The following is a 25,037-nucleotide window of genomic DNA, read 5'->3' as shown; positions in this document are numbered from 1 at the left end:
TATATTATACTTTTTAAGTCCAGACTGTCATCAGCACATTACACAGGGATTGTTTCAGAACAGTGAACAAATTTTAATAAATTCTGGCTGGTGATTAAAGGTTAGAGTGCCCTAAGATAAATGATAAATTTCCATTAATAAAAATGGCACTAGGGTAAGGAAAACTTTGCAGTTTTCATATGATTTCACCAAGATAAGGGTGGCTACCCTTTTTCAAATCACTGGTGTGTATTCTCTTTCCCTTTATCATTTTTCTTGATTGGTTTTATTCTCTAGTCCTGCCCTCAGCTTTCTCAAATAACCAAATGGGTAATTCTGTGTTTATTTTTTTAAATTTAGGATGTTGTTTTCCAGTGGCTCACAACAGGAGACATCCACCTAAACCAGATTGATGCTGAGGACCCAGAGGTAGGAGGTTGTGAATCATTAAAAAAAAACTTTGAAATGAAAAATGGGTCCAGCTTCTCAGCACCACTTCTAACAGTTCCAAAAGAATATCTATCTCTTACTTTATCTGTTAGACAGATGGCAAGAAGTGATGCTTTTTAAATTTATTTATTTATTTTTGGCTGTGTTGGGTCTTCGTTTCTGTGCGAGGGCTTTCTCTAGTTGTGGCAAGCGGGGGCCACTCACTATCGCGGCCTCTTTTCTCGTGGAGCACAGGCTCCAGACGCGCAGGCTCTGTAGGTGTGGCTCACAGGCCCAGTTGCTCCACGGCATGTGGGATCATCCCAGACCAGGGCTCGAACCCATGTCCCCTGCATTAGCAGGCAGATTCTCAACCACTGCGCCACCAGGGAAGCCCAAGAAGTGATGCTTTTTGGCGAGACGAAGGCCATGTTGTAAAAAAATAATCAATGAATTATATAATTCGTCGTAGAGTTCAGTGGGGTGGGAGCCGCTCTCTGTATATGTAATAATTGGAATTTAATGTATGCTGTCTGGCCCAAACTTTCAGAGTCAGTATCTGTAGAGAAATACTTCTTTCAAAAATATGAATGATATAAAAATAATTTTTTCATGAAGAAACAAAGATCATCAGAATTTAAGTTTCAAGCTATCATTTTGTTGCCTTTAGGAATAACAATCCTAAGGGCGTTATGATAATACTTATCAGACAAATCAGAGTGGTGAGACCAGCACTGGACTAGGAACCAGTAACTACATTCTAGGTCCCGCTCCACCATGAGCCCTGGGACCTTAAGCAGGTTATTTCGGACCTTTTTCATCTTAGTTTTCTCATTAGTTTTGGGGACACTAACACCTGTGTTCTTTGTCTCACAGGATAATTGTGAGGCCTAAATGAATAGATGTAAATTTACTTGTTAAACTAAAGGCTGTAAAAAGGGCTATATATCTATCAAGACTTTAAAAAAAATTCTTGTATTTTTTATCTACCAAGCATTGTATATCATGTACGTCCACATAAATCATCCTGTTTAAACCTCACCACAGCCCTGGGAGGTAGATGGTCTTATTCTCATTTTACAGATGAGGAAACTGAAATTCTGCAGGATTGTAATATGCCCAAAGAGCAAGCAATTACAGAGCTGGGACTCAAACCCAGGTCTCCTAATTCAAAGTCTACTCGTTCTTCCTTTAGTTCTGTGTTTCTTAAACTCTGAAATGTCAGGAAAATGATTTCTTGGCGATGGGTAGCAGGAGGTGGGCAGAGGCCCTCAGAAATGGCTGCCCGCTGACTGCTTCTGCCCTCAGCTGAGGACTGACTTCTCTGGGAAACCCAGGGCCTGACTAGGGTTAGCAAACGCAAGAGCCCTATGTCTAAAATACTCCCTTACATGGAAACATTAAGTGTGGAGCTATTTTGCTTAAATTTCTCCTGAAAAGTGATGTTCGCCCCCAAAACAGAAGAATTGGGGTACAGCCAGGAATTCGCTTTTCAGGTCTCACAGGACCCAACTCTGAGTGGACGGCATCTTTGACAGCCGCCAATCCTACTTAGAGTGTCGCGGGTTGAGGGAAGCAGCGCTAAGAGGTGCTGCATCTGCTCGTGTCCTGTGTGGCCGCTTTGCTCCTGCTAAGTTTCTGTCATTCCTGTTTTCTAGCTGAGGAAGCTGAAGTAAGTAAATTCTTCAAGGTTCCCACTTCGATTAATACCTGCTCAAGCCATTCTTAATGCCCACTTCAGGCTGATTCCGGAGCCTGAGCCTTTTCTACTGCTCTGTTGTTCACACTCCACCACGTGTGACACTGGGCTGGTTCCAAAGGGAAGAAGCATCAGTAGAAACCAGAGGAGGGGAGTGTTGTTAAGGCCTTTCTCTAAAACCGTGCAGTTTCATATATCTTCCAGTTGTGAGACCTGGTGAAAAACATTCTTTGTATTGTAAGGCTTTGGAAAGTAAAACACTGGACCCAGTAACATTGTACAGTAAGAAATTCTGAAAATCTAAACTTCCTGTGATTTCAGGTCAAATCTTATTATGTTGGAATGGGTTTCAAACCCAGACAATAGCCCAGTTTCAAATGATATTTAATAAAATAATAGTTTGATAAAGAGCTGAAGGAATTTACATAACAAGTTTTAACCTCAAAATCTGCCAGGAAGTCATGAAAACCAGTGGTCTTGGGAGCACTCTTTTTATTTATTTATTTATTTTAACATCTTTATTGGAGTATAATTGCTTTACAATGGTGTGTTAGTTTCTGCTTTATAACAAAGTGACTCAGCTATACATATACATATATCCCCATATCTCCTCCCTCTTGCATCTCCCTCCCACCCTCCCTATCCCACCCCTCTAGGTGGTCACAAAGCACCAAGCTGATCTCCTGGGGAGCACTCTTTTTATGTTTCTGTCTGGACATCTAAGTCCTTGCTACTTGTCTGAACTAGGATTTTGTAGCAGGCTTCTGTGCGGAGCTAAGAATTAGCCACGGGACCTTTGGGACTGCTGGGCCCATACTTACCTCTGTGCTGTGACCCGGGTGTATGTTCTGCCATAGTCAGCGCCCTTGTTACTGCTCTCACCTTCATCCCTGTCCTATTAGAGGGTTGAAGCCTCTACAACAGCCAAATAGTGCTAGGAAGGGCATTTATTTGTTGATGCTTCTCTCCTGTTTCTTGTCTAAAAAAAAAACTTTGAGAATTGGGGGAGTTTTCGACGCTTGGGATATAGGGAAAAGTGAGCCTGTTTGTCTTGACGTCTCATTTCCATCACGCTCAGGCACGTTTCCCCAAGTGCTGGCTCTGGAGAATGTGGAACAGTATGTTGTGGGTGACTTCAGAGACCAGTTTTTAAAACTATCACCAAGTTGGCCTTGTTAGAAGTCAAGGCTAAATGCAGTTCAAAGGGAAATTAGGAATACACAGACTCCTGGTTGCCAGCATGCATTTATTTAAACTTCAATTTATTGCTCGACTAGGTAATGCCTTCACATAGTTTGGAATTCAAAAGCATATGCAATGAACAGTCTTCCTTCTGTCTTTGCCCAGCCACTTGGTTCCCTTCCCCAGTGACAGCAGTCTTAGCAGTTTCTTGTATGTTCTTCCAGAGAGATTTTATATAGAGATAAGCAAATATGCATATGTGTATGCTCTCCTTCCCCCTTGTTTTACCCAAATGGTGCTATGTACGCTTTGTATACACACTGTCTAGCACCTTGCTTTTTACAATTACCAGTATGTCTTGGAGGTTTTTCCATACTTATTCATAAACAGCTTTCTTTTGATTGTTTTTTGAAAACTGAATTTTCTATTATTTGTACTGTGGTATATTTAACCAGTCTCCTATTGATAGTCATTTAGGTTTTCCCAGTCTTTTACCAACAGACAGCACATGTCATCATTAAGGGTTCTCAGCAGTGCTGCAGGCATGTCCTCGGCTAGGTGAGAAGGGCTGGGGTCTAGTGTCCAAGGAGGGGTTGTCTGTGCTGGGGTCACAGGTGGTTCGTACACAGGACAGGAGAGAAAGCAGAGCGTACGGCCCAGATGCTAGTGGGTGGAGAGAGGATAGATGTTGAAATGGTAGCTTGTGGACTTTCTTTTATGATTGTGTCTGTTTTCTCACTGATGTAGAAAATAAGGTCATCAGCTAAAATTAAGAGATAGAAAATCATATTAGATGGTTGAAGTGACAGAAGGAAAGTGTTGCCTACGAGAATGGGAAAAGGGAATGAACTTGAGAATTTAATTGATGGCTGAGCACTCAAGATCAGTGTGTAGTGAAAAGGAGACCAGTCAGCAGGGTTGTGCGTTTCTCCAGCCATATTCAGCTGTGTGCGGACCAGCATGAATCATTGCAGAACTGGGTTTTGTCAGCGTTGGGGATTACCCAGGTGACCTTTGTCCTTCTTTCCACCGAGAGTGGCTTATTTAAGCTTTAGTTGTCAGTGATCATGAACAGTGAGATGTCTTAGCAAGAGAGTAGAAATATCGCAGATTTAGACCTGAGGCACTGGAGACCAAACAGAGTAAATTCTTGCCCCTGCTGTGCTGAAAGGAACCCTCTTGTGGCTTTCAGATTTCCGACTACATGATGCTGCCCGACACGGCCACCCTGTCCGAGCGGCTGCGAGTGTGTCTCCAGGAGGGCGATGAGAACCCTCGGGACTTCACCACCCTCTTCGACCTGTCCATCTACCAGCTGGATACCACTTCCCTCCCCAAGGTCATCAAGTCAGTACCTCGGCTCTCTCAGCTGCTCTGCACTCCATTGAGTGTTCGGTTTGAAAACACTGGCCTGGGGGCGGGAGGTAGGGGCACGGCCAGTGCGGTGTGCAGAACGTGTTCTCAGACCTGTGAGGAGGTTGGCCGAGACAGCTGGGAGTCCGGGGCGGGGCTCGGTACAGAGGGAACTGCCAGCAGTTGTCAGTTCCTGCTGTGTTCCAGGCTCTGTATTGGACATTTAGAGAAACCAGCTTGTTCCAGTTTGCCCAGGACATTCCTGGTCTGAGCACAGAGAGCCCCACGTCCCAGAGACCCCCCCTCAGTAAATCGAGGGGGGCAGTCACCCTGTAAGCACTCCACGCTGTGCCTTCATTTAATACTTTCAGTGGTCCTCTGAGTTACCTGCCTCACTTGCAGCTGAGGAAACAGGTTTAGAGAGGGAAAGGATTCTCCCACGGTGGGAGCAGGGATCTCAAGCCAGGCCTGAGTGTCTTTCAGGCCAGTCCTTGACTCTGTTTCATGCCGGCTTTGTTGGTGGTGTTCTGCATCCCTAACAACAGGGGCAGGGCCTAACATTTTTGAGCATCTCTGGCCTGGCACAGGATCGACATCTGGATAAACCAAAGGCTGAAGGCACAGCTACAGATGATTGTCTAACGTCCTGGCCCTGTACTTATGTTCAAGGTCATGAAGCACTCACAGAGCTCTGACTGTGCTGAGCACCGTATCTAAAGTGTATGGTTTTATGGAGGAGACAGACAAAAGCTGTGATGCAAGGTTAATCTAATGCTAAATGTGAAATGTAAAACTGGAGGCCATGGCATAATGAGGAAAGAGAATTCGATTCCGACTGGGGTAAGCAGGGAAGGCTTTAAGAAAGAGGGGCCATTTTAGCCAGGCATTGAGGATTTCAAAAAACATTTCTGGGTGACTTGTGTCTGCTTGGCCCTCTGATGGATGGCACACTTTAAGGGGTGAGAGGATTTCAGGAGATGGTTTGGGGTGTTGGGAGAGAACATTCTGCAGGAAGGTTGCTTTCTGAGCAAAGGCAGGGTATGTCCAGGCAAGGAAGTTCATTCCTAGTTGCCATTTGACCTGCATTTAGCCTTGACTCCTTTAACAAGTACCATGTTAATTTTTTTATGTACGTTGCTTTATCGCGTACTAATCATAATACAGTTATTATCCCTGTTTTACATATGAGGACACTGAGGCACAGAAAAAATAAGTGAGTTGCTTCAGGTCACACGGCTAGTTTTTGGTGGTACCTGAATGTGAATCCAGCCAATCTTAACCCTGAACCTGGGAAGAAATTATCTGGAGATATATTACTGTAGGAAGTTAGAGAGTCTCTGAAAAAGAGGACAACACTGACACCCCCAGAGCTGCCAGGGCATCTCTGTCACCCCCTCACCACCTGCAGCCTGCGGGTGACAGCCAGGTTGTAAATCCTGCCTGCACATTTGGCTCTTCATTTGCACTTTGGTTTTGAGCTCTGATGTTCTCCTTCTAACTCAGGGCTTTTCTTCGGATAACAAAAGTTCCATCAGGCTGCTCCGCTGGCTGCTTCCAGTCCGACCGGCTTCTGCCGTTTTGACCTGCTTCTCTCCTGATGCAGGTGAACCAGGCCATCACGACCATTCTTCAGTGTTGAATGAGGGACTGATTGGAACTGTCTGCTATTTTAGTGTCGGCAGAGTCAGGTGGTGGATGTTTCAGAGGCTTGGACGGCTCCTTTAATTGTATTTGTCTTTCATACCACAGCAAAGGGCAGGAGTTACTGGTTTACAGTTTCTGTATGGAGCTCTTAGGTATTTTTATTCGCATGTAACAACTTTTGAATGCAGTTTCTCTTTTTGAATAAAAATTGCATTCGTCATTAAATATTTATGTCAGCTGTAGGGTATTGCTCTGAAGTGACTTCATTTGTCCAGGGTATTTATTGATGCCTGTGGGGTGTGAGGTAGAGATAAACAGTGTGGCGGTCCCTGCCCTCAGAGTTCATGGTGGGATGGAGAGTGAGACATGGGCGGTGAAAATGCACCACCAAAGGTCAGGCCAGAGTATTCTGGAATATAGAGCAGCCCCATTTCACAGATTTGTGTATAGCAATAGCATTTATTCTTGCCCTTTTCCCATATTGATCATCTTTCTGAATTAGGTTTTGCTTGCTTTTAAGATTAGTTTCTCCACCCATTCCCCACCCCCATCAAGTACATGTTGGCTACTAGTAGGAGGACGATTTGGGCAGGTGGTGAGCCGAGTGGAGAAAGGGAAGGCTTAATGGAATTTATTTTATTACTTACACAGGGCTCCAGCACAGTCAGCTCTACCTAGGGACAGAAAACAGAATGTCATGGCTAGAATGACCAAGGCCAGGACTTGGCATCAGGGTTCTTTGTGTGTGGGTACTAGAACCTTTAGCTTAGAACTGCCTCTAATTCTGCCATCTGAGTAGACTTAGTCGCGGGGCTTCTGGTTGGCAGGGATTAGCCAGGTCTGAGTTCTGACCTTGCCTTTGTTGCTTCCTAAGCACACGACCTTGGGGAGCTACTTCAACTCTATACCTGTTTCCTCTTCTGTAAGAGATTACACCCACTGTCCAGGGCTGTTTTGAGGGTTACATTAAATAAGTGCCTCGTACAGGGTCAGGTACAGCATGTGGCATGTTGTAGATGCTCAAGAAAAGTTATTTCTCTTCTCTCCGTGGGGATCATCTGCTCATTGCTAGGATAGACGCTCCCCAAGCATCTTGGACTAGTGGAGGTGGTGACGGCATAAGCTCAGCTAGCCATCTTTCTGCGGTCATAGACCTGTCTCCTTTCTCAAAGCACCCCTACAGAGAAACAGTCATGAACTTTGTCCACATCCCTTGGCATTTGCTTGCTTAGATGAATTTTGAAAGGCCACAAATGAGCACACAATTTAAGTTGGGTGAGTGAGTATATTTTAATTTGCCTCATTCCCAGAGGAGGTCACAGAGCTTGTACAATCTATACCCCGATGCAGAAGGTCAAATTAAGGTTTGGGAGGACGGAGGCAAAGGGGAAGCCGCAATAAAAAAACTACCGTAGGGGAAGGTCAGCCCTTGACTCCATTAACTCCTTCGTGCCGTTCTCACTCCACCACAGCTGCTCTGGCTGCCCCGCTGTTCCGTGAAAATGTCTCGCTCCCCTTTCCCTCTTCTTGCTCTGGCCTCTGCCTGGGACGCCTCTGAGGGAGACTGCCCGACCTGCCCCTCCCCTCACTCAGGGCTGCTCTGGCAAAGCCCCACTCCCTGCCCCTTCCCTGTCTCTGTCCCTCTCTGCAGATTTGCTTTTCTTCCTAATGCTTATTAATCCCTGGCATCTTGTCTTTTGTTTATTGTGTGTCTCTCTTCCGCTAGAATGTCAGTCCCACGAGGGCCTGCCTTGGTCTCTTTTCTCCCCTGCTGCCGTACTCCTGGCAGATAAAACTGCCTGGTACACAGTAGGTGTTCAGTAGATGTTTGTGGAGTGAATGAGCACACAGAAGTGCATATCCTGTGGATCTGTTCAGTCGCCAGAAGCAGACTTCAGATTTGACTCCTGTCTCTTGATGGTGAAAACAAATAAGGAAACACAGTGAGTTATAAGATTCACGGTGTCCAGTGGGTAAAAATTAAAAGCCTATTTAGGAGAAGCCCGATAGGAAACTTGAATGAACTTTCCCTTTCAGTTCTCAATAAAGTCATGCCGTCTGTTGCAGTAGAGAAGATTCCTGAAAGGATCATTACATTACGTGTAACAATACATTTTGTGTGATTTTTATTTTTTTGCCAAAGTGCTGAGCCTCCTGATCGTTGGAGACGAGCACCGTGAGATCAGTTAGACATGCTTTGCATCAGTGTCTCATCTTGATTCCTGCTTTTTTATCTTCTTCTTAACACAGGGCTCACGAACAGCTAAACGTGAAACATGAACCTCTCCAGCTCATCCAACCTCAGTTTGAGACGCCGCTGCCAGCCCTTCAGCCAGCGGTCAGTGGGTGTGTGGGGGCCATCCTGCCGCGGAGCCCTGCTGTTTGCCCCTCCCTCACCAGCTGGCCTCGTGTGGGGCTGGCTTCCTCATGGGGTCATGTTTCTCTGGCTCAAACCATGCACAGAGACCAAACCTGTTAGTATCTACAGGGACTTCCATTTGGTGTAGTTCCCAACTGAGGAATCACGGGTGTGGACCTCTCTGGCTGTTAAACGTTTCCTGTCTTGTGGGGTTGAAGGGCATGTATGAGAACACCTGGCTGAAAAGGAGGAAGAGCTTTGTGCTAGAAAGCTTTGAGCTCTCCAGGCAACGGGCATTCAGATTCACAGCACAGTTCTAAGAGCCCAGGGGACAGTCATGTGTCTATAGGTTATTTTTCAACATTCCAGTCCAGCGTGAGCTCCACTTGCCTTCAAAATTGTCTTATCCCACCACATTCTGGAAGGTTATGAGCCAGTTGGCTTCACCTTGGTAACCTGAAAATTGGCCACAGCGGAAGTGTTTACAAAACAGGAAATGACAAATGCTACAGATGAGGCCTCTTGTTTTGAGTGATAGCTCAACATTTATCAGCACACCACTGCCTCATACCTGCACAAATTCTGGCTATAAGTTCAGCACTTTCTACATTAATCTACATCTGTTTCCCCAGTTTCTGTCCCTGAAGAACTCATCATCAGATGAGAAACGACTCATGCAATCAAGTGTTCAACACAAATTTGCACAAAATGCAAATAAGCCGGATAAGCCCCAAGCTGTGTGTCCTTGCATGAGTTGGTACATGCAAGGACGCTGGTACATCAGCTTGGCGAGTTTGGCGGCGTGCTTGGAGCTGGTTCTACTGGGTTGCTTGCACTGGGCCGCCGTCTTGCTTGCTGTGGCCTCATGGGTTAGGACGGAAGGTGGTGATGGGCGCTGGGCGGTTCTTCGTCTCATTTTCCTTACATCTTATCACCGTCAGTTATGGCTTTGGATGCGCTCTTTCATGAAAGACTTTATTGCCTTTTAGGTTTTCCCTCCTAGTTTCAGGGAATTATCACCCCCTCCGCTGGAGCTGTTTGACTTAGATGAGACGTTCTCCTCTGAGAAGGCCCGGCTTGCTCAGATCACCAATAAGTGTGAGTGTGGTCAAATTCTTGTTTGTTTTCTTTTGTGAGTTTTATTAAATTGTGAATTTCTGAGATTTGTCGTGAAAGAAAGCTTAGAGTTTGTTTAGGGAGAACAGAATATGAATGGAAGTATAAAAGCACAATTTTTGTTTATTTCATGTGAATGATGTGGCTTGTTTCCCTAGGGGTCAGTTAGCTCAGTGAGCTAGAACATGGTGCCAGGCAGAGGCCAGGGTCTCAGCTTTAATTCCTGTGTGTCTTTAGTTCTGACCTGTTGGGTGACCCCAGGATGAATTCTGACTCTGGCTGCCTCTTAGCAAACCTAGGCCATTGGTCACAGGAGCCGTTGAATAAAAAAATTCAGTCAGGGCCAAGAGAATTACAGAGACTTCAAATTGGAAGGGATTCTAGAGAGAGTCAAGTGTGCCCACCCTGACCCGTGGGTGAGGAAATGAGGCTCCGGGCCGCACAGCTGCAGGGTGAGTGGTGTTCCCGACTCTCAGCCCCGTGCTCCTCCTGACATGCCCTTCCTCCAGCACAGCAGGTGGGCCTGCACACATGGATTCGGAGACAGAAAATTGAGGCAGGGACCCCACTCCTGGGAATCTAACCTAGGGAGGTAAATGAAGGTACACAGATGACTACGACATTACTTATTAAAAAATAAAATTCAGTTGGGAATAGCCTTCGTGTTCACTCACAGGGAAATGGTGGTAAATTGCACCACATTCAATCAGTGGGACGATATGTAGTCATTATAAAAGAGGCTTACGAAGGCCAGGGGGTGACACTGAGATTCCTAAATGAAGAAAGCAAGACATAAAACTGCACTTAGAGTAGGATCCCAACTATGTGAACATCTGTATGTGCTCGAAGACCAGAAAGGAATGTGCAAAAATGAAAATAGTTCAATGTCAGACACCTTTACTGCATCTCTGTCCCATGCCAGGCATTGTGGTAGGTGCTAGGCAATCAGAAATTAGCAAGACCTAGTAATTAGTCCAGTGGGAATAATAGACCTGTGAAGGATCAGACCCTTTGACCATGCGTTTCTGTTTCTAGCGGTTTATCCTGCAGAAATCCTAGTAGAAATGCATAACAGAAAAGATATAGAGATATTAATTGTAGCATTCAAAAAATAGACAACAACAGTCTAATAGTCTATCAGTAGGAGAATTGGTTTAAAAAAATATGAGACAAAGTGGAATATTATACATCTGTTAAAAGAAAGATGTGGAGCATAAGCTTTGACTGGAATGTCCATGTTACATCGTTAAATGATGACAGCAACTTACAGAACTATTATAGTTTGATCCCCTGTTTTTACACATATGTAGACATGTAGACATACATGGCAGTAATTACCTTAGGAAGTATTGGTGGGGGTAGAGCTAGAGTGAGAGAACACTTCTATCATAACTTTAAAAATGCAAATCAGAGGGGAAGAAAAGAAATTACAGTATAGTGTAAGTAGGGCAGTAATGGCTGTCCATCCTTGATACAGGACTGGGGATGGTTACACAGAGAATTATGGATGATTTTTTGTTTCTTTTATTTCCTTTCCTATAATATTGCTATAGTAAATGCTATTTAAAATACCCCTGGGACTTCCCTGGCAATACAGTGGTTAAGACTCCACGCTTCCACTGCTGGGGGCGCGGGTTTGATCCCTGGTCAGGGAACTGAGATCCTGCAAGCTGCGTGGTGTGGCCAAAAAAATTTTTTTAAATAAATAATATACATAAAATAAAATACGCATATGTCCTTCACATAATGATCCTTGCGGCAATCAGAGAATGGTACTTTGATTCCCCGCCGGTGGCTCCTGTTCTTTGTAATGTAGGAATGCCAGATCTGGTAATAGCGAGCCAGAACCCGGCTAGCTTTATTCTAATTAGGAGTGTCACACTTTTGTCCTAATTTACAAAAACAGCACATCAGAGATCTCTACAGTTTGTCACTGTTTAAGTCCTTTGGTCACATTACCCAAGGGAGAGGTGAGTGATCTTGAGAGATGTAGGAACCTGACAGGGATACCCAAACCACAGTAAGTCTGTACTTGGGGAAGGGCAGAGTCACGGGTGAACCTAACCGCCCCAACTGTGCTTAGGTACTGAAGAAGACCTGGAATTCTACATCAGGAAGTGTGGTGACATCCTTGGAGTCACCAATAAACTACCAAAGGACCAGCAAGATGCCAAACATATCCTCGAGCACATCTTCTTCCAAGTGGTGGAATTCAAGAAATTGAACCAGGTACAGAACCCAGAAGGCCCACTCAAGAGGGAGTCCTTCCAGTGGTGATATCATCCATAAACTGGACTTCTCGTGTTCCATGCCATTCATTCTGCAGGCATTTCACTAGCTACTAGGTGAACAAAACAGATGATGTTCCCTGCACTTCTGGGACATATATCTAGCTGGAGGAGACAGTAAACAATAAACGTAATATATAAGTAAATCACATAGGATGCTAGGAGATGATAAGCGCTATTAAAAAGTAGAGCAGGGTCAGAGGGATCAGTGTGCTGAATGTGGTGATATTAAATTAAATAGGGTGGTCAGGATAGGCCACACTACAAAGCTGACATGGGAGCAAAGACTTGAAGGTGTTGAGGGAGTTGGCCATGGAGATAGCTGGGGGACAAGTGTCCCAGGCAGAGAGAAGACCTGTGCAGAGTCCCTAAGTCTGGGCTCTGCCTGGCTTGTTTGAGGGACAGCAGTAATGCCTGTGTGGCTGGAGATAACTGAACCAAGGATGGAGCAGCAGGACGTGAGGTCAGCACCTTATGTTAGAAATCATCTTGCCCAGGGCTGACGACCAAGAACTTAAAAATTATGCCTGGCCTTCATCTTGTGTATCCCTGGACAGGATTTCTAAAATTAAATGTCCAACCAAGGTTGGTAAATGGGCATTCATTTATGTACTACTGATGAGAGAATAAGCTGGTTCCACTTTTATGGAGATATTTTTTATAATATATATATATATATATATATATATACTTTTGACTCAGCCATTCTAATGCTTAGAATTTGTCTTAATAATATAATCCTGGGATTTCCCTGGTGGCCCAGTGGCTAAGACTCCACACTTCCACTGCAGGGGGCACAGATTCAATCCCTGGGCGGGGAACTAAGATCCTGCATGCCATGTGGCATGGCCAAAATATATATACATATTCCTGAATGTGTGCAGATTTACCAGTCAGGATGCTCAGTGAAGCACTGTTTTAACTGAAGAAAAACTTTCATCAGTAGGGAACAAGTACCTAGGGTGCATCCATAAGATTAAGAATGTTTAGAAGGATGTTTAAGGATTTAGGAAGACATTCATGATACAGTAAATGGGGTGGGGGGAAAGGACTATAAAACAGTATAAAGAGAATGTCCATCTTTCATACACACACACACACACACACACGATTTTAGATGCTGAACAGAAAGACTGATTAGGATCTGAGCCACTATTGGCGGGGGCTGGCTCTGCTGTGTACTCATAATATATGCCTCGTATGTGCCGGCCTGGTGCTAGATGTCAGCGCTGTGGCGGTGAATGCTGTCGTTGCTGTCTGCCTGAGCTACGTGGAGCGAGACAGGAACATTTGGGCAATTAGAGTGCTCTGAGATCAGTACCAGGAAAGCAACTCAGAGGCAAGGTATTGGTATCCTTGCTCAGCACTGAAATGTGGGGTGGGGGCCAGGCAGATTCCCAGCAGTACTTACCTTGGTGGCAAGGCAGAGTCAGGCCCCTAAGGCCAAGGTAAGAAGTCTGGTGTGGTGTCTGCATCAGTACCTTCAAATGTATTTGCTCCCCATTCATCATGGTGGGTGGTGGGCTGTGGTCAAAGCCTTCTCCTGGTCGTGAAAACTTAATCCTCGGGCTGGATTTAGCCTTAAAGCCCAGAGATTAGCTGTGTGTCCCAATCAGTGATGATTTAGAATCTCTAATCAAAGTCCAAAACAACAAAGAGTTCACATTTCAGGTTTTGAACTGAAATTCTAAAATTCTCTGTCTTATTCCCTCATCCAGGAACATGATATTGATACAAGTGAAACGGCATTCCAGAACAATTTCTGAGGACCAAGCCTCTTCAAGCATTTTCTGCCTCCAGATTCTCTCTTTATAAACTCTTTTTGAATTGTCCCTCAATTCTTTATCAAAATTGTCTATACAGTCTTTCTTCTATGAGCTGTGGAAGGTCTGTGCATCTTCTGTAGTGCCCAGAGAGGGATAACATTTCTAACTTCTGTAAGGTATGTTCCATTTTTTAAATTAAATCTGTTTGAATCTGTATTTTTATAATTTATGCATCAGTCTTTCATTGAAGTCTTTTCTTTCGACTCCAGTTCTAGATTTGAGTCTCTTTTATCAGAAGCATAAATAACTCTCAAGCTTATGAATACTGTACAGCTTTTGGACTAGCTCAAAAGGATAGAAAACAAACTTAACCCACAGTCTGTTTGCCCCACTGTACCTAATGAAAAAGGTAAAATAGTTGATAGGTATCTTCTTTACATAGCTTACTCACTCCTTCATCTCCCAGCTGCACACAGGCACAACCATTTGGAGGCTGTTGCCTTCACCCACACTTTGTCCCTCTCCTCTGAGCTCCTGCCACTCAGTTCTATCATTGTTTTAGGTTATAATGCAGGGCAAAATGTGATCATCTGTCCCAAGGACAGTGGGAGAGACTGTACCTGCTTGAATGGAGCAGTTGATGTGGAAATGCACAGCATTTGTGCATTGTGCAAATGTACCGGATACACTGAGAACCAGCTTTGGGGAAAGCCTGAAAGCCAGATAGAAGATTGCAAAACCACTGCCAGTGTGTAAGGGGTATGGTGCAATGGGAATAGCTTAGCTGGTGGGTTCTGTAAAGATAGAACTTTGGAAGGAAGGCCCTTAGGGGGAGTGTCATATAACTCCAAGAGGAAGTAACGAGAGTGCGGATTTAAGATGCTGTTGTAGGAGAGGTGGCATTCTGAAATAGATTTGGTCTGGGCGTTAGAGGTCAGGTTGGCAAGATTTTGAGCCCGACTGCCTGGGACAGTGGTGGAGTTTTTGGAAGACGGGGATTCTGAAGCGTGAGCTGAGACACTGGCAATACGTGCAAGTGGTAATAACCAGTAAATAGCTAGAAATACCTAACTAAGGCTTAGGAAAGGTGTCCAGTCTCAAGACCTGAGTTGTTCACATGGAGTTGGATAATTGAAGCCAGGAAAATAGTCTGTCGAGGAATTAACATTTTTGGAATTTCATTTTTTGAAATTTGTATTGGAGTCTAGTTGCTTTACAGTGTTGTTAGTTTCTGCTGTACAGCCAAGTGAATACCTATACGTATACATATATCTCCTCTTTTTAAGATTTCCTTCCCATTTGGGTCACCACAGAGCATTCAGTAGAGTTCCCTGTGCTATATAGTAGGTTCTCATTAGTTATCTATTTTATACATTTTTGGAAATTTAAAACCTTGGGGAGAAAGGCTCAAGTCACATCCTGAATTTCAAATGATTTTTTCATGTTAAGGCTCTGTAGGCTTCCATTCTCTGACACTGAAGCCCTAGTGCAGGGCTTATTCAGAGTAGCCAAGCCAGAACACAGTGTTAGGGATGGGGGAGGCCACTTTGCTCAAAGGGCAGACCTGGGGGCCAGCTGAGAACAAGCAGCTGTGGAACAGCAGGGAGTGTCATGGAAATGTATTTGGAATACATTCCAAAAATGTGCTCAACAATTACCTCCCATCCCATGTGCTCTTCTCTTACACTGTGGTTTTGGTTCTCCTGCCATTGAGAGGTGAGAGCTCTGTTCCCTCCCTCTCAATCTGGCACTATGTTACTGACACTGTGACTTCTGAGGCTAGGTCATAAAAGGCTATACAGCTTCTGCCTGGTTCACTTGGGGCACTCGGAGCCTCCATACAAGTCTGCGGCCACCTGGATAGGCTACGTGGATATGCCACGTATAGATGTTCTGGCCAACAGCCAGAGGTCCCAACCTGTACGAGCATCACCTGCTAAACACGTGGTGAAGAGGACTCCAAACATGAAGTCACCCCTAGTCTGTTGAGTTGTCCTAGTTGAGTTCCCAGACATCATGGAGCAGAGACAAGCTGTCTCTGCTCTGACCTTCCTGAATTCCTGACCCACAGAATCTATGAACATAATAAAATGGCAGTTTTAAGCCATTAATTTGGAGTAAACTGTTGTGCAGCAGTAGATAACAATTTTGTTATTGAGGTAACACTGGTGTATAACATTCTGTGTTTCATGTGTACATTTCTACTCCTCTGTTTCCTACAGTGTGCTCACCACCATAAATTTAGTTTCCATCTGCCACCACAGTTGATCCCTTTTATCCATTTTGCCCTCCCCCCTGCCTCTTCCCCTCTGGTAACCACTACTCTGTTCTTTGTATCTACGTGTTCATACCTACAATTTTATTTTTTATCTTTTTATAAATTTACTTATTTTATTTATTTATTTTTGGCTGCGTTGGGTCTTCATTGCTGCGCGTGGGCTTTTAGTTGCAGCGAGCGAGGGCTGCTCTTTATTGCGGTGCACGGGCTTCTCATTGCAGTGGTTTCTCTTGTTGCAAAGCATGGGCTCTAGGTGCGCGGGCTTCAGTAGTGGCACACGGGCTCAGTAGTTGTGGCTCGCAGGCTTAGTTGCTCCGCGGCATGTAGCATCTTCCTGGACCAGGGCTCAAATCCGTGTCCGCTTCATTGGCAGGCGGATTCTTAACCACTGCGCCACCAGAGAAGTCCCATACCTACAATTTTAGAAGGAACTTTTTGGATCTGAATCTAATCCAACTTCCCTTTCCAACTGGGACACAGAGGACTAGGGAAACCTAGGTCCAGAGGAGCACTGCCTGCCTGCTAACCTGGATCTTCTCCCCCCACACTACTGACTCGAGAAGGTTCCTCGGAGGAAGCAAGGCCTGTCCTGCCATGCATCAGCTGCCTTTTCCCCTTCGTCTATGGGTGACTGTGGCAAGGATGTATGTTTTTCCCCAACTTCTTATGAAAAACTTGAACCATACAGAAAAGTGGTAAGAATAGTACAATAAACACCAGTACCCACCACCTACTTTCAAAAGTTAACATACTGCCATGTATACTTGATGTGTGTATAATTTTTCTTACTGAACATCTGAAATTAAACTTCAGACATTATAATACTTTACCCCTTAATATACATCAGTGTATAACTACAACACACCATTATCATACCTAATATTTAATATTTATTCAGATGTCTCCCAACTGTCCCCAAAATGTTTTATAGATGTTTTTTCAAGCCAGGATCCAGTCAAGTTTCACATATTGGATTTGTCTCTTCAGTTTCTTTAAATCCAATACACAGTCTCCCTACCTCTTTCTTTGGTTCCTTTTCTTTTTTAAATGACATTGACTTTTTGAAGAGACTAAATTTATCTGATGTCTATTAACTTGTCCCTTTATCTCCTTTATTTCCTGCATACTGGAAGTTAGACATAAAAGGCTAGCTTTGAATTAAACCTTTTTGGCAAGAATATTTCATAGGTGATGCTATGTATAATGTCAGATTGGTCCAGTATTAGTGAAGTTAAGTCTAAACAATTGGTTAAGATAACGAGCAGGGCTGTTTTTAAATTCAAACATGAGCCCTTTATCCCAGATGCTGTTCACCTATGTGCACATACTTTTTCTGGCACATAAACCACTTGAGATGAAAAAGTTAACTGACTCGAACAAGTGTTTCAACTTCACTCTTTAAAAAAAAAACACACACATACACACAAAACAACAATAAAGTGGTAGTACCAGTCCTAGCAGGTAGCTGCGGAAAAAAAAATTGTTGGAGACTTTGTTGAACTCAAAAAAATCTCTCATCAGAGAAATGTTGGTATCAAAACGAAGAGGAAGGGGCTTCCCTGGTGGTGCAGTGGTTAAGAATCCTCCTGCCAATGCAAGGGACACGGGTTCGAGCCCTGGCACTGGAAGATCCCACATGCCGTGAAGCAACTAAGCCCGTGTGCCACAACTACTGAGCCCACGTGCCACAACTACTGAAGGCTGCGCACCTAGAGCCCGTGCTCTGCAACAGGAGAAGCCACGACAATGAGAAGCCTCCACTCACCACAACTAGAGAAAGCCCGCGCTCAGCAATGAAGACCCAACACAGCCATAAATAAATAAATAAACTTATTTATTTATTTATTTAAAAGACAAACGAAGAGGAGGGACTTCCCTGGTGACCCAGTGGTAGAGAATCCACCTTGCAATGCAGGGTACGCAAGTTCGATCCCTGGCCTGGGGAACTAAGATCCCACGTGCCGCGGGGCAACTAAGCCCACGGGCCACAACTACTGAGCTCTCACACCTCAACTAGAGAGTCCGCGTGCCACAAACTACAGAGCCCACGCTCTCTGGAGCCTGCACGCCCCAACTAGAGAGAGAAAACCCGCACTTCCCAACTAGAACGAAGCCTGCGGGCCGCAACGAAGAGCCAGTGTGCCACAACTAAGACCCTATACAGCCAAAAATAAATAACAAGTAAATAAATATTAAAAGAAAAAAAAAAAGGGCTTCCCTGGTGGCGCAGTGGTTGAGAGTCCGCCTGCCGATGCAGGGGACGCGGGTTCGTGCCCCGGTCCAGGAAGATCCCACATGCCGCTGAGCAGCTGGGCCTGTGAGCCATGGCCGCTGAGCCTGCGCGCCCGGAGCCTGTGCTCCGCAACGGGAGAGGCCACAACAGTGAGAGGCCCGCGTGCCGCAAAAAAAAAAACCAAAAAGCGAAGAGGTGATAACATAATGAGAGAGATGTATGGGTGACAAAGGGTCTCTCCTCCCGCAAGAGCACGGAGGAAAACTTGAAGTATCTTATGATAGATCATAGATCCATTGTGTGGCTTTTGCTAAGTTACTTCTTATTCATAAAATCATATGTGAGACGTTTTCAAACTCTCCCGTAAAAGGTCCTAGAGCGCTACGTATGCCTTAAGGAAATTTAAATTTTAATTTGAAAAATTTTAGGTAATACGTAAGCACGGGGCTGAAGGATGTTGAAAGAGAATTTCACCCTCTTTAGCCATTCAGTTCCTCTTTCTGCAACCAATGTTATTAATTTCTTCCGCTGCCTTCAAGAGACAGGAAGAAATATATACTTTAAAAAGAGTAATAAATCTTGCTTATACCAAATTTTAACACGAAGCCCACTAATGATTCATCCTAGGGTTGCGCTCCTGCAGCTCACAATGCGAGAGAGAAATTAACCTCGTAAGAGTTGCTGACGGTGACAAATAGCGTGAAGGAAACTTGCAGTGTCAGGGGCTTGTGCAGGGCTTGCTGAGCCACACGGCGAGTCAGGGGCGGCTCGAGGTTGAAGGGGGTCAACCGGGCTCCGGGCCGTGACCGCCATAGTGTCGGAGGCCGGCGACGTACCTGCCCTGCTCCCTCTCCTCCCCCGGGCCTTTCACCAGTCCTCTCACGATCGGGCTCCCAGGGAGTATGGCTCAGAGGGCGCGGGGCCGGCGGGGGTCACGGGGCGAGACCGCGTCGCGGGGAAAGTCTGCTGGAGCTCCACAGCCCAGCAGCCGGGATCCAACCTAACCCCAAGCCCGCGCCCTATAGTGACGTCAGGCTGTGCGACTCCCGCGATGCCTCGCGCGGAGCCGGAGCCGGAGCCGGAGCGCACGCCTGGAAGTGGGCCGGCTCTGGGCGGAGGCGTGGGCCCCGCGGTCAGACAGCCTGGGATCTTCGGCCTTTATTCACTAGTTGGACCCCTCGAAACAGGTCACGTCTCTTGTCCCTGCTCACTGTGGGCGGCGAGAGACTGCCAGGTGGACTCCAAGGCCTGATTTTCCCTCTCCATCTTCACAGGTGGGTGATGTTACCTTCAAGTGCGGCCGCGGGGCCTGGCCGGGCTGGGCAGTGCAGATGGTTTCCACCCGCCTCTGGACTAGGCCTTGGTGTCCGTCGTTCGTTCCCTCCCTGAATTTGTGCCCTAACTCCTTAATCCGCGACTCCTTCCAGCTTGATTGCTGAACTGCAAGTGGCCATGTTACAAAAGGAAGAACTAAATGTTTGTGAAAGCTGATGCCCCAGAAGGCCCAGGATAAGAAGTCAGAGGTGTGGGCTGGACGTGGTGTGTGTATTAAAGCAGTCCAGGATCCTGGCTCTTCTCCTGGAGTCTCATGCCCCTCATCAGGAATGCAAGAGATTTGCATTAGTCAATTCCCCGATTGACCAGGAATGGAACCCGTGCCCCATGAAGTGGGAGTGCGGAGTCCTAACCACTGGACCGCCAGGGAATTCCCAGAAGGTTTCTAAGAGACCAAATTCTCACCCTTTGCGATTGCATAAATGACACACAGCTGGGGCGGGCATGAGTCTGGACAAGCCCACGCAGGGTTGATTGCCCTGTTCTGTGGTCAATGACCCCACACTTCTCCCAGTGATTGAAGAGGGACCCCTAGAGTCATGCAAATGGAACATATCCATCACTCCCCCAAAACGTCCTCGTGTCCCTTTGTCATCCCTTCTCTACAACCATTGTCACTTTAGATTGGTTCTGTCACTAGATTGGTTTGCAATTTCTGGAGTCGTGTGTAAATGGAATCACAAAGTGTGTACTCTTTGTCTTCTTTCAGCCTAATTATTTTGAGATTCACATTGTATAAGTAATTCCTTTTTATTGTCAGAGTGGATATATTTGTTTTATATCTATAATTTGTTTATCCAGTTGCCTGTTGATGGACATTTGGGGTGTTTCCAGTTAGGGGCTATTACAAATAAAAGTATGTAAAAGGCTCTGTGTGAACATGTGCATTCATTTTTCTTGGCTCCATATGGCTGGGTCATATGGTAGGTGTATATGTTTTTAAGAAACTGCTGAGCTGTTTCCAAAGTGGTTGTACACTTTCACATTCCACCAGCAGTACTGGAGAAGTCTGATTACTCCCCATCTTCAACATTTGACATGATTAGTCTTTTTAGTCAGCGATTGTAATAGGTGTGTAAATCTCATTGCGGTTTTAAATTTGCATTTCCCAAATGAAATAGTATGGAGCATCTTTTCGTGTGCTTTGCCACTGGATATATTTTGAAGGTAGAGTTTGAGGGTAGAGCCAATACGATTTGCAGATGGGTCAGATAGATGATGTGAGAGAAGAATCAAAAATGACTTCAACTCAACTCTACTCAGTGCTCTGTGGTGACCTAAATGGGAAGGAAATCTAAAAAGAGTGGATATATATGCATAACTGATTGACTTTGCTGTACAGCAGAAACTATACTCCAATAAAAAAATTTTTTTTAAGTCAAAAAAGAAAAAGTGACTTCAACTCTGGGCAGTCTGAGTACTTCCTAATATTTCTCTCCTTGATATGCACTGGCTTTTCCCTCTGGCCACCTTGCAAATTCCTAAGTCACCCAGCTTTGAAGAGCCTTCAGTGACCCCTTTGGTTGATAACCACAGCCCCTGCCTTTATCTTCGCCCTGATAGATCTAATTTTCTGTTTACCCATTGTCTCTCCTATCACCTGGTGAGGTTCTAGAGAGTATGGATGTTGGATTGTCTCCTGATGACTAGCTCCTGGTGCAGCCCAGCCTCAATCATTTCGACATATTTTCACAAACTGTACTCTCAATTTACATTTCAAAGTACGGGTGCTTTGCTTCAAGCCACCTGCCCACTAGCTGTGTGATCATGGCAACTTAACACCTGTATACCTCAGTTTCCTTATCTTTAGAATGAGGAGCTTACTGATTGACACCTGCCTCTCACAGTGATGAGCATTAAATGGAAAATGAAGGCAAAGCTCTTAGTATGGTGCCTGGCCCATGGTGTCTTCCCCAGTAAAATCCAGCTATTATTTTCTGACCTGAATATTTTGCAGGTCCTTTGCTGGAACTCAAATATAGGTGCTTTGCAAATAGTTATTCATAAAATCTCAATCTTTTGAGAAGTGGGTGAGGAAATTTCTCTGTTGAGGTCTGATTTCTTGAATCAGTTAATTGAATTGCTTCCCTGCATTGGGATCCACCCTGTTGTAGAAAGTTTCCCATTTCCACTGCTGGTACTGGACCTCTCATGCCTCTGGCCACTTACCTGCTGCCATGACTCTGTCCTCTACACTGATGCCCTTGGGGGTGAGGCAGAAGTATCTTTTTTTTTTTTTTTAATGTTTTTCTTTTTTTCCGGCTGCACGGCGTGTCTTGTGGGATCTCAGTTCCCTTCAGGGATTGAACCTGAGCCCTCGGCATTGAGAGCGCAGAGTCTTAACCACTGGACCGCCAGGGAATTCCTTGGGCAGAAGTATCTGAAAAACATTCCTTTGTTTCAAAATCTCTTTTGATGGTCCTTTTAAGACACAATTGAAACTCTAGCATTCCAAGTTCCCCCAGTTCTGTGCCTTCCTAACAACTCTCCAGCCCAAATGTTAGTTTTAACATTTCATTCATTCAATTAAAAATGTGTAACACCCCTTCTGTGAGTACCTGCCGGGGGCCAAACATTATGGTCAACATCTGAAGCTGAAATGTGAATGTGGGACTGTCTGCTCTTGAGAGAGCAAGTAAAATTACGGGCAGAGGAAGTACGGTGGTGGGAGGACAAGGGTGAAAAGGGAGGTGCTCAGTAAGTGGAGGGGAAGACGCCAGGCAGAGGGACATATGATCCTACTTATCATTTATTTGAGATCAATCCGTGTTTGTTTTGTGTCCAGGCTGATGCTGCATCCTGAGCATTTAATAGATTTGATGCTGCCTTCCCAAGACAGGGGCAGGCCCTGGGTCTGGAACCTGGGGTGGGGCAAACTGTGGAATGACCAAATGACTGAAGCCTCCCTGTCCAAGGAGGGTATGTGCAGGAAAAGGGTCCTGGTAGAGTGCAGTCTATATGTTATCAGTCCTGAGCCCAGGGACCACTCCCAGCTGTGGCTGCACCCAGGACACTTGGAGTCTTCTCTCCAGGGGTATCTGTTGGCATGATGGTAACTGGAGAAGACACACTTGTGCAGATAACCAGATTCCATCTGGTACCAGGGTGACCTCCCTGCTCTCTGACTCGCAGCACTGACTCCAGGCTTCTTAGACTCTGATATGGACAAAGAATATCACCTGCCACTTCAGTAAACAAAGGATGTTGTGGCCATCAAGCCAGCAGCCACCGCAGCCACCCCTGATGGTGCGCCCTGAGGGGATTCAGGATGGAGAAAAATAGGATACTGGCCCTAGATGGTTAAGGTGCATATCAAACAAGTAATTTCAATAAGCTCAGACTCCTGCATCTTCCCACACGTAGAAGAGTGCTAAATTCATTAACTTAAGATGTCTGGTTTTCTTTAATTAGCAGTAAACTTTTGATGTTCTGACTACTTGGGGTTTTTTTGTTTTTGTTATTGCAAAAACTACTATATATCCTGGCTCCTCCCTTACCTCTTCGGAACAGTCCCTCAGCTATCTGAGATGCTATATCCCAGGCTTAAGTCCTCAGTAATACTGCTGAATAAAACATAATTCTCAACTTCTAGGTTGTGCATTCTCTTTCAGTCGATAAGTGTATTGGTCAACTGGCTAGCAACTGGAGACAGCCGCTCCCTGTCTCTTGCCTTGGGCAAATACCTTGCCTGAGCTGGCAGGTCCTGTCTCTCTCCTGAAATGGGACTAATAATCCATGTGACAGTGTGTGCTGTGTGCAAAGCAGCTTCCTAGACCTCAAAGGGCAAGCATGAGAGCAGCTGAAGAGTTATAATAACAACAAAAAGTAATATAGTGCTTATTATGTACCAGAGATTATTCTCAGTGGTTTACATATATAAGTTTATTTAATCCTAAAACCATCCCACAAAGTAGGTACCAGTGTAGTGATTAATAGCATATACTCTGGAACTAGACAGCCCAGGCTTAAATCCCTTCTTTGCCATTTACTAGCAGTGTGACCTGGGGGGAGGCCTGTGTCTCAGTGTCCCCATCTGCCAAAGGAAGAGAATACTAATACTACCTCATAGGGTTGCTATGAGGATTAAATGAATTAAAATGTATAAAGCATACAGAACAGTGGCTGGCACATAGTAAAAGCAATCTGTCTTTGATAACTCTCATTTTTATAGATGAGAAAACTGAGGCACAGAGAAGTTATTTGCCTATGATCACATAACTAGTAAATGATGGAGCTGGGAATCAAACCCTAGGAAGACCGGCTTCAGAGCCTACACTCTTAAACATTATGCCCTAGCAATGAAGAGGGGATGTCCACATGAATTACTTTACGAGGGAAGTGGGTGGGGGAAGCCCTGAATTAATTGATGTGGAAGCTTCTAGCAAGTATAATAAGATGTCAGTGTTCCTTCTGTTGTGGTAAGTGAAGTTTGCAGCAGTGGGCTAGACTGTCCCCAGGTGGCCAGAAGTTTCTGGAAGAGGGGTCTGAGGCATAAGCAGGGGCTAAGAGGCTGAGGTTTAAGCCCATCTCCCCAGGCTCCTGTCTCATAATTCATTTACCCCCCCTTTCAGCACCTGTCTTGGATGTGGGGTGACACTCAGGAGGTACTTGGTAAATGGCAACTTAAAATGGAAAATCCTTGCTAAGCCTCTAGGAGTTTAAGCATGTGGTAAACTGAATTCAGTGCAACAGTTGAATTCTGGGCCCTGGGGATACTGCTGTGAATTGAGGGGCCACTTGGACCTTAGCAATCCCATAGTTCAAATGGGGAGACGCACAAGTCAACAAGCAGGTTGTGGGCCATGGACTCTAAGGGTAAACAGGAACTATTCGGGTGGGAGGGGTGGGAAGTGTACTGGGCCCGAGTAAAGGTCAGGAGGCTGCGAGTTTTCTTTGGCTGGGGGCGGTGGGTTGCGGGGTGGGGCGGTGATCTGGCAGAATCCTATAAATACCTGATTACAGAGTATTTTACCCTGAGGGAGAGGACTTAGATTTTAAGTTCTGGAGAGTCAAGATCAGGTTTGCATTCTAGGAGGCTCACTTTTGGCCGCCAGCAGTCAAGCTGAGGAGCTGGAGCCATTGAATTCGAGGCTGGAAAGGAAGCAGGGAGATGGTTTCGAGGCACAGACCCGGTCTAGGTGGGGGTGAGGGGGCCGCTTTGAGGTGGGGCTGTAGGGACGCAGGAGCAGCTTGGACTAGAGCTAGCCCTTTTGCACAGGTGGTTTCCCCGGCCTGACTCTCCCATCCTTGCGACTCACTCCCTTTCTTCAGTTTTTCCAGGCCAGGCCTCAGTCACCTGGCTGCCTGTTCGGAGCCACACCCACGCCCTCTCCCTGCCCTGGGGCTTCAGGGCTCTGCCCAGGTGCGGTGTTCTTC

At 45.5% G+C, this 25,037-nt stretch overlaps 2 protein-coding genes across 7 annotated transcripts in view; both read left to right on the top strand.

Annotated features, from left to right (window-relative positions):
- The window catches only part of IFT52 (intraflagellar transport 52), a 35,504-nt gene extending 18,867 nt beyond the window's left edge, over positions 1 to 16,637 (top strand). For 4 of the 6 annotated variants that reach the window (XM_024746825.1, XM_024746823.1, XM_024746824.1 and 1 more), the window contains 6 exons: positions 340 to 408; positions 4,482 to 4,636; positions 8,537 to 8,624; positions 9,635 to 9,743; positions 11,845 to 11,990; positions 13,768 to 14,048. In XM_024746825.1, coding sequence (XP_024602593.1) covers positions 340 to 408; positions 4,482 to 4,636; positions 8,537 to 8,624; positions 9,635 to 9,743; positions 11,845 to 11,990; positions 13,768 to 13,815 — 615 coding nt within the window. In that variant the 3' untranslated portion in view covers positions 13,816 to 14,048. Of the gene's footprint in view, positions 1 to 339; positions 409 to 4,481; positions 4,637 to 8,536; positions 8,625 to 9,634; positions 9,744 to 11,844; positions 11,991 to 13,767; positions 14,049 to 16,466 lie in introns of those variants that run through there. The other 2 variants (XR_003003476.1, XM_024746826.1) reach the window with 2 other exon arrangements.
- A 79-nt stretch (positions 16,638 to 16,716) lies between these two features.
- The window catches only part of MYBL2 (MYB proto-oncogene like 2), a 36,364-nt gene continuing 28,043 nt past the window's right edge, over positions 16,717 to 25,037 (top strand). The window contains exons 1-2 of the mRNA XM_024746808.1: positions 16,717 to 16,737; positions 19,224 to 19,600. Of these exons, the coding sequence (XP_024602576.1) occupies positions 16,717 to 16,737; positions 19,224 to 19,600 (398 nt within the window). The remainder of the gene's footprint in view (positions 16,738 to 19,223; positions 19,601 to 25,037) is intronic.

The sequence above is a fragment of the Neophocaena asiaeorientalis genome, unplaced genomic scaffold (genome assembly GCF_003031525.2).
Source record: "Neophocaena asiaeorientalis asiaeorientalis breed wild unplaced genomic scaffold, Neophocaena_asiaeorientalis_V1.1 scaffold132, whole genome shotgun sequence".
Taxonomy (NCBI): domain Eukaryota; kingdom Metazoa; phylum Chordata; class Mammalia; order Artiodactyla; family Phocoenidae; genus Neophocaena; species Neophocaena asiaeorientalis.
The sequence above is the reverse complement of the archived record's forward strand: the minus strand, read 5'-3'. Positions and strand labels throughout refer to the sequence as shown.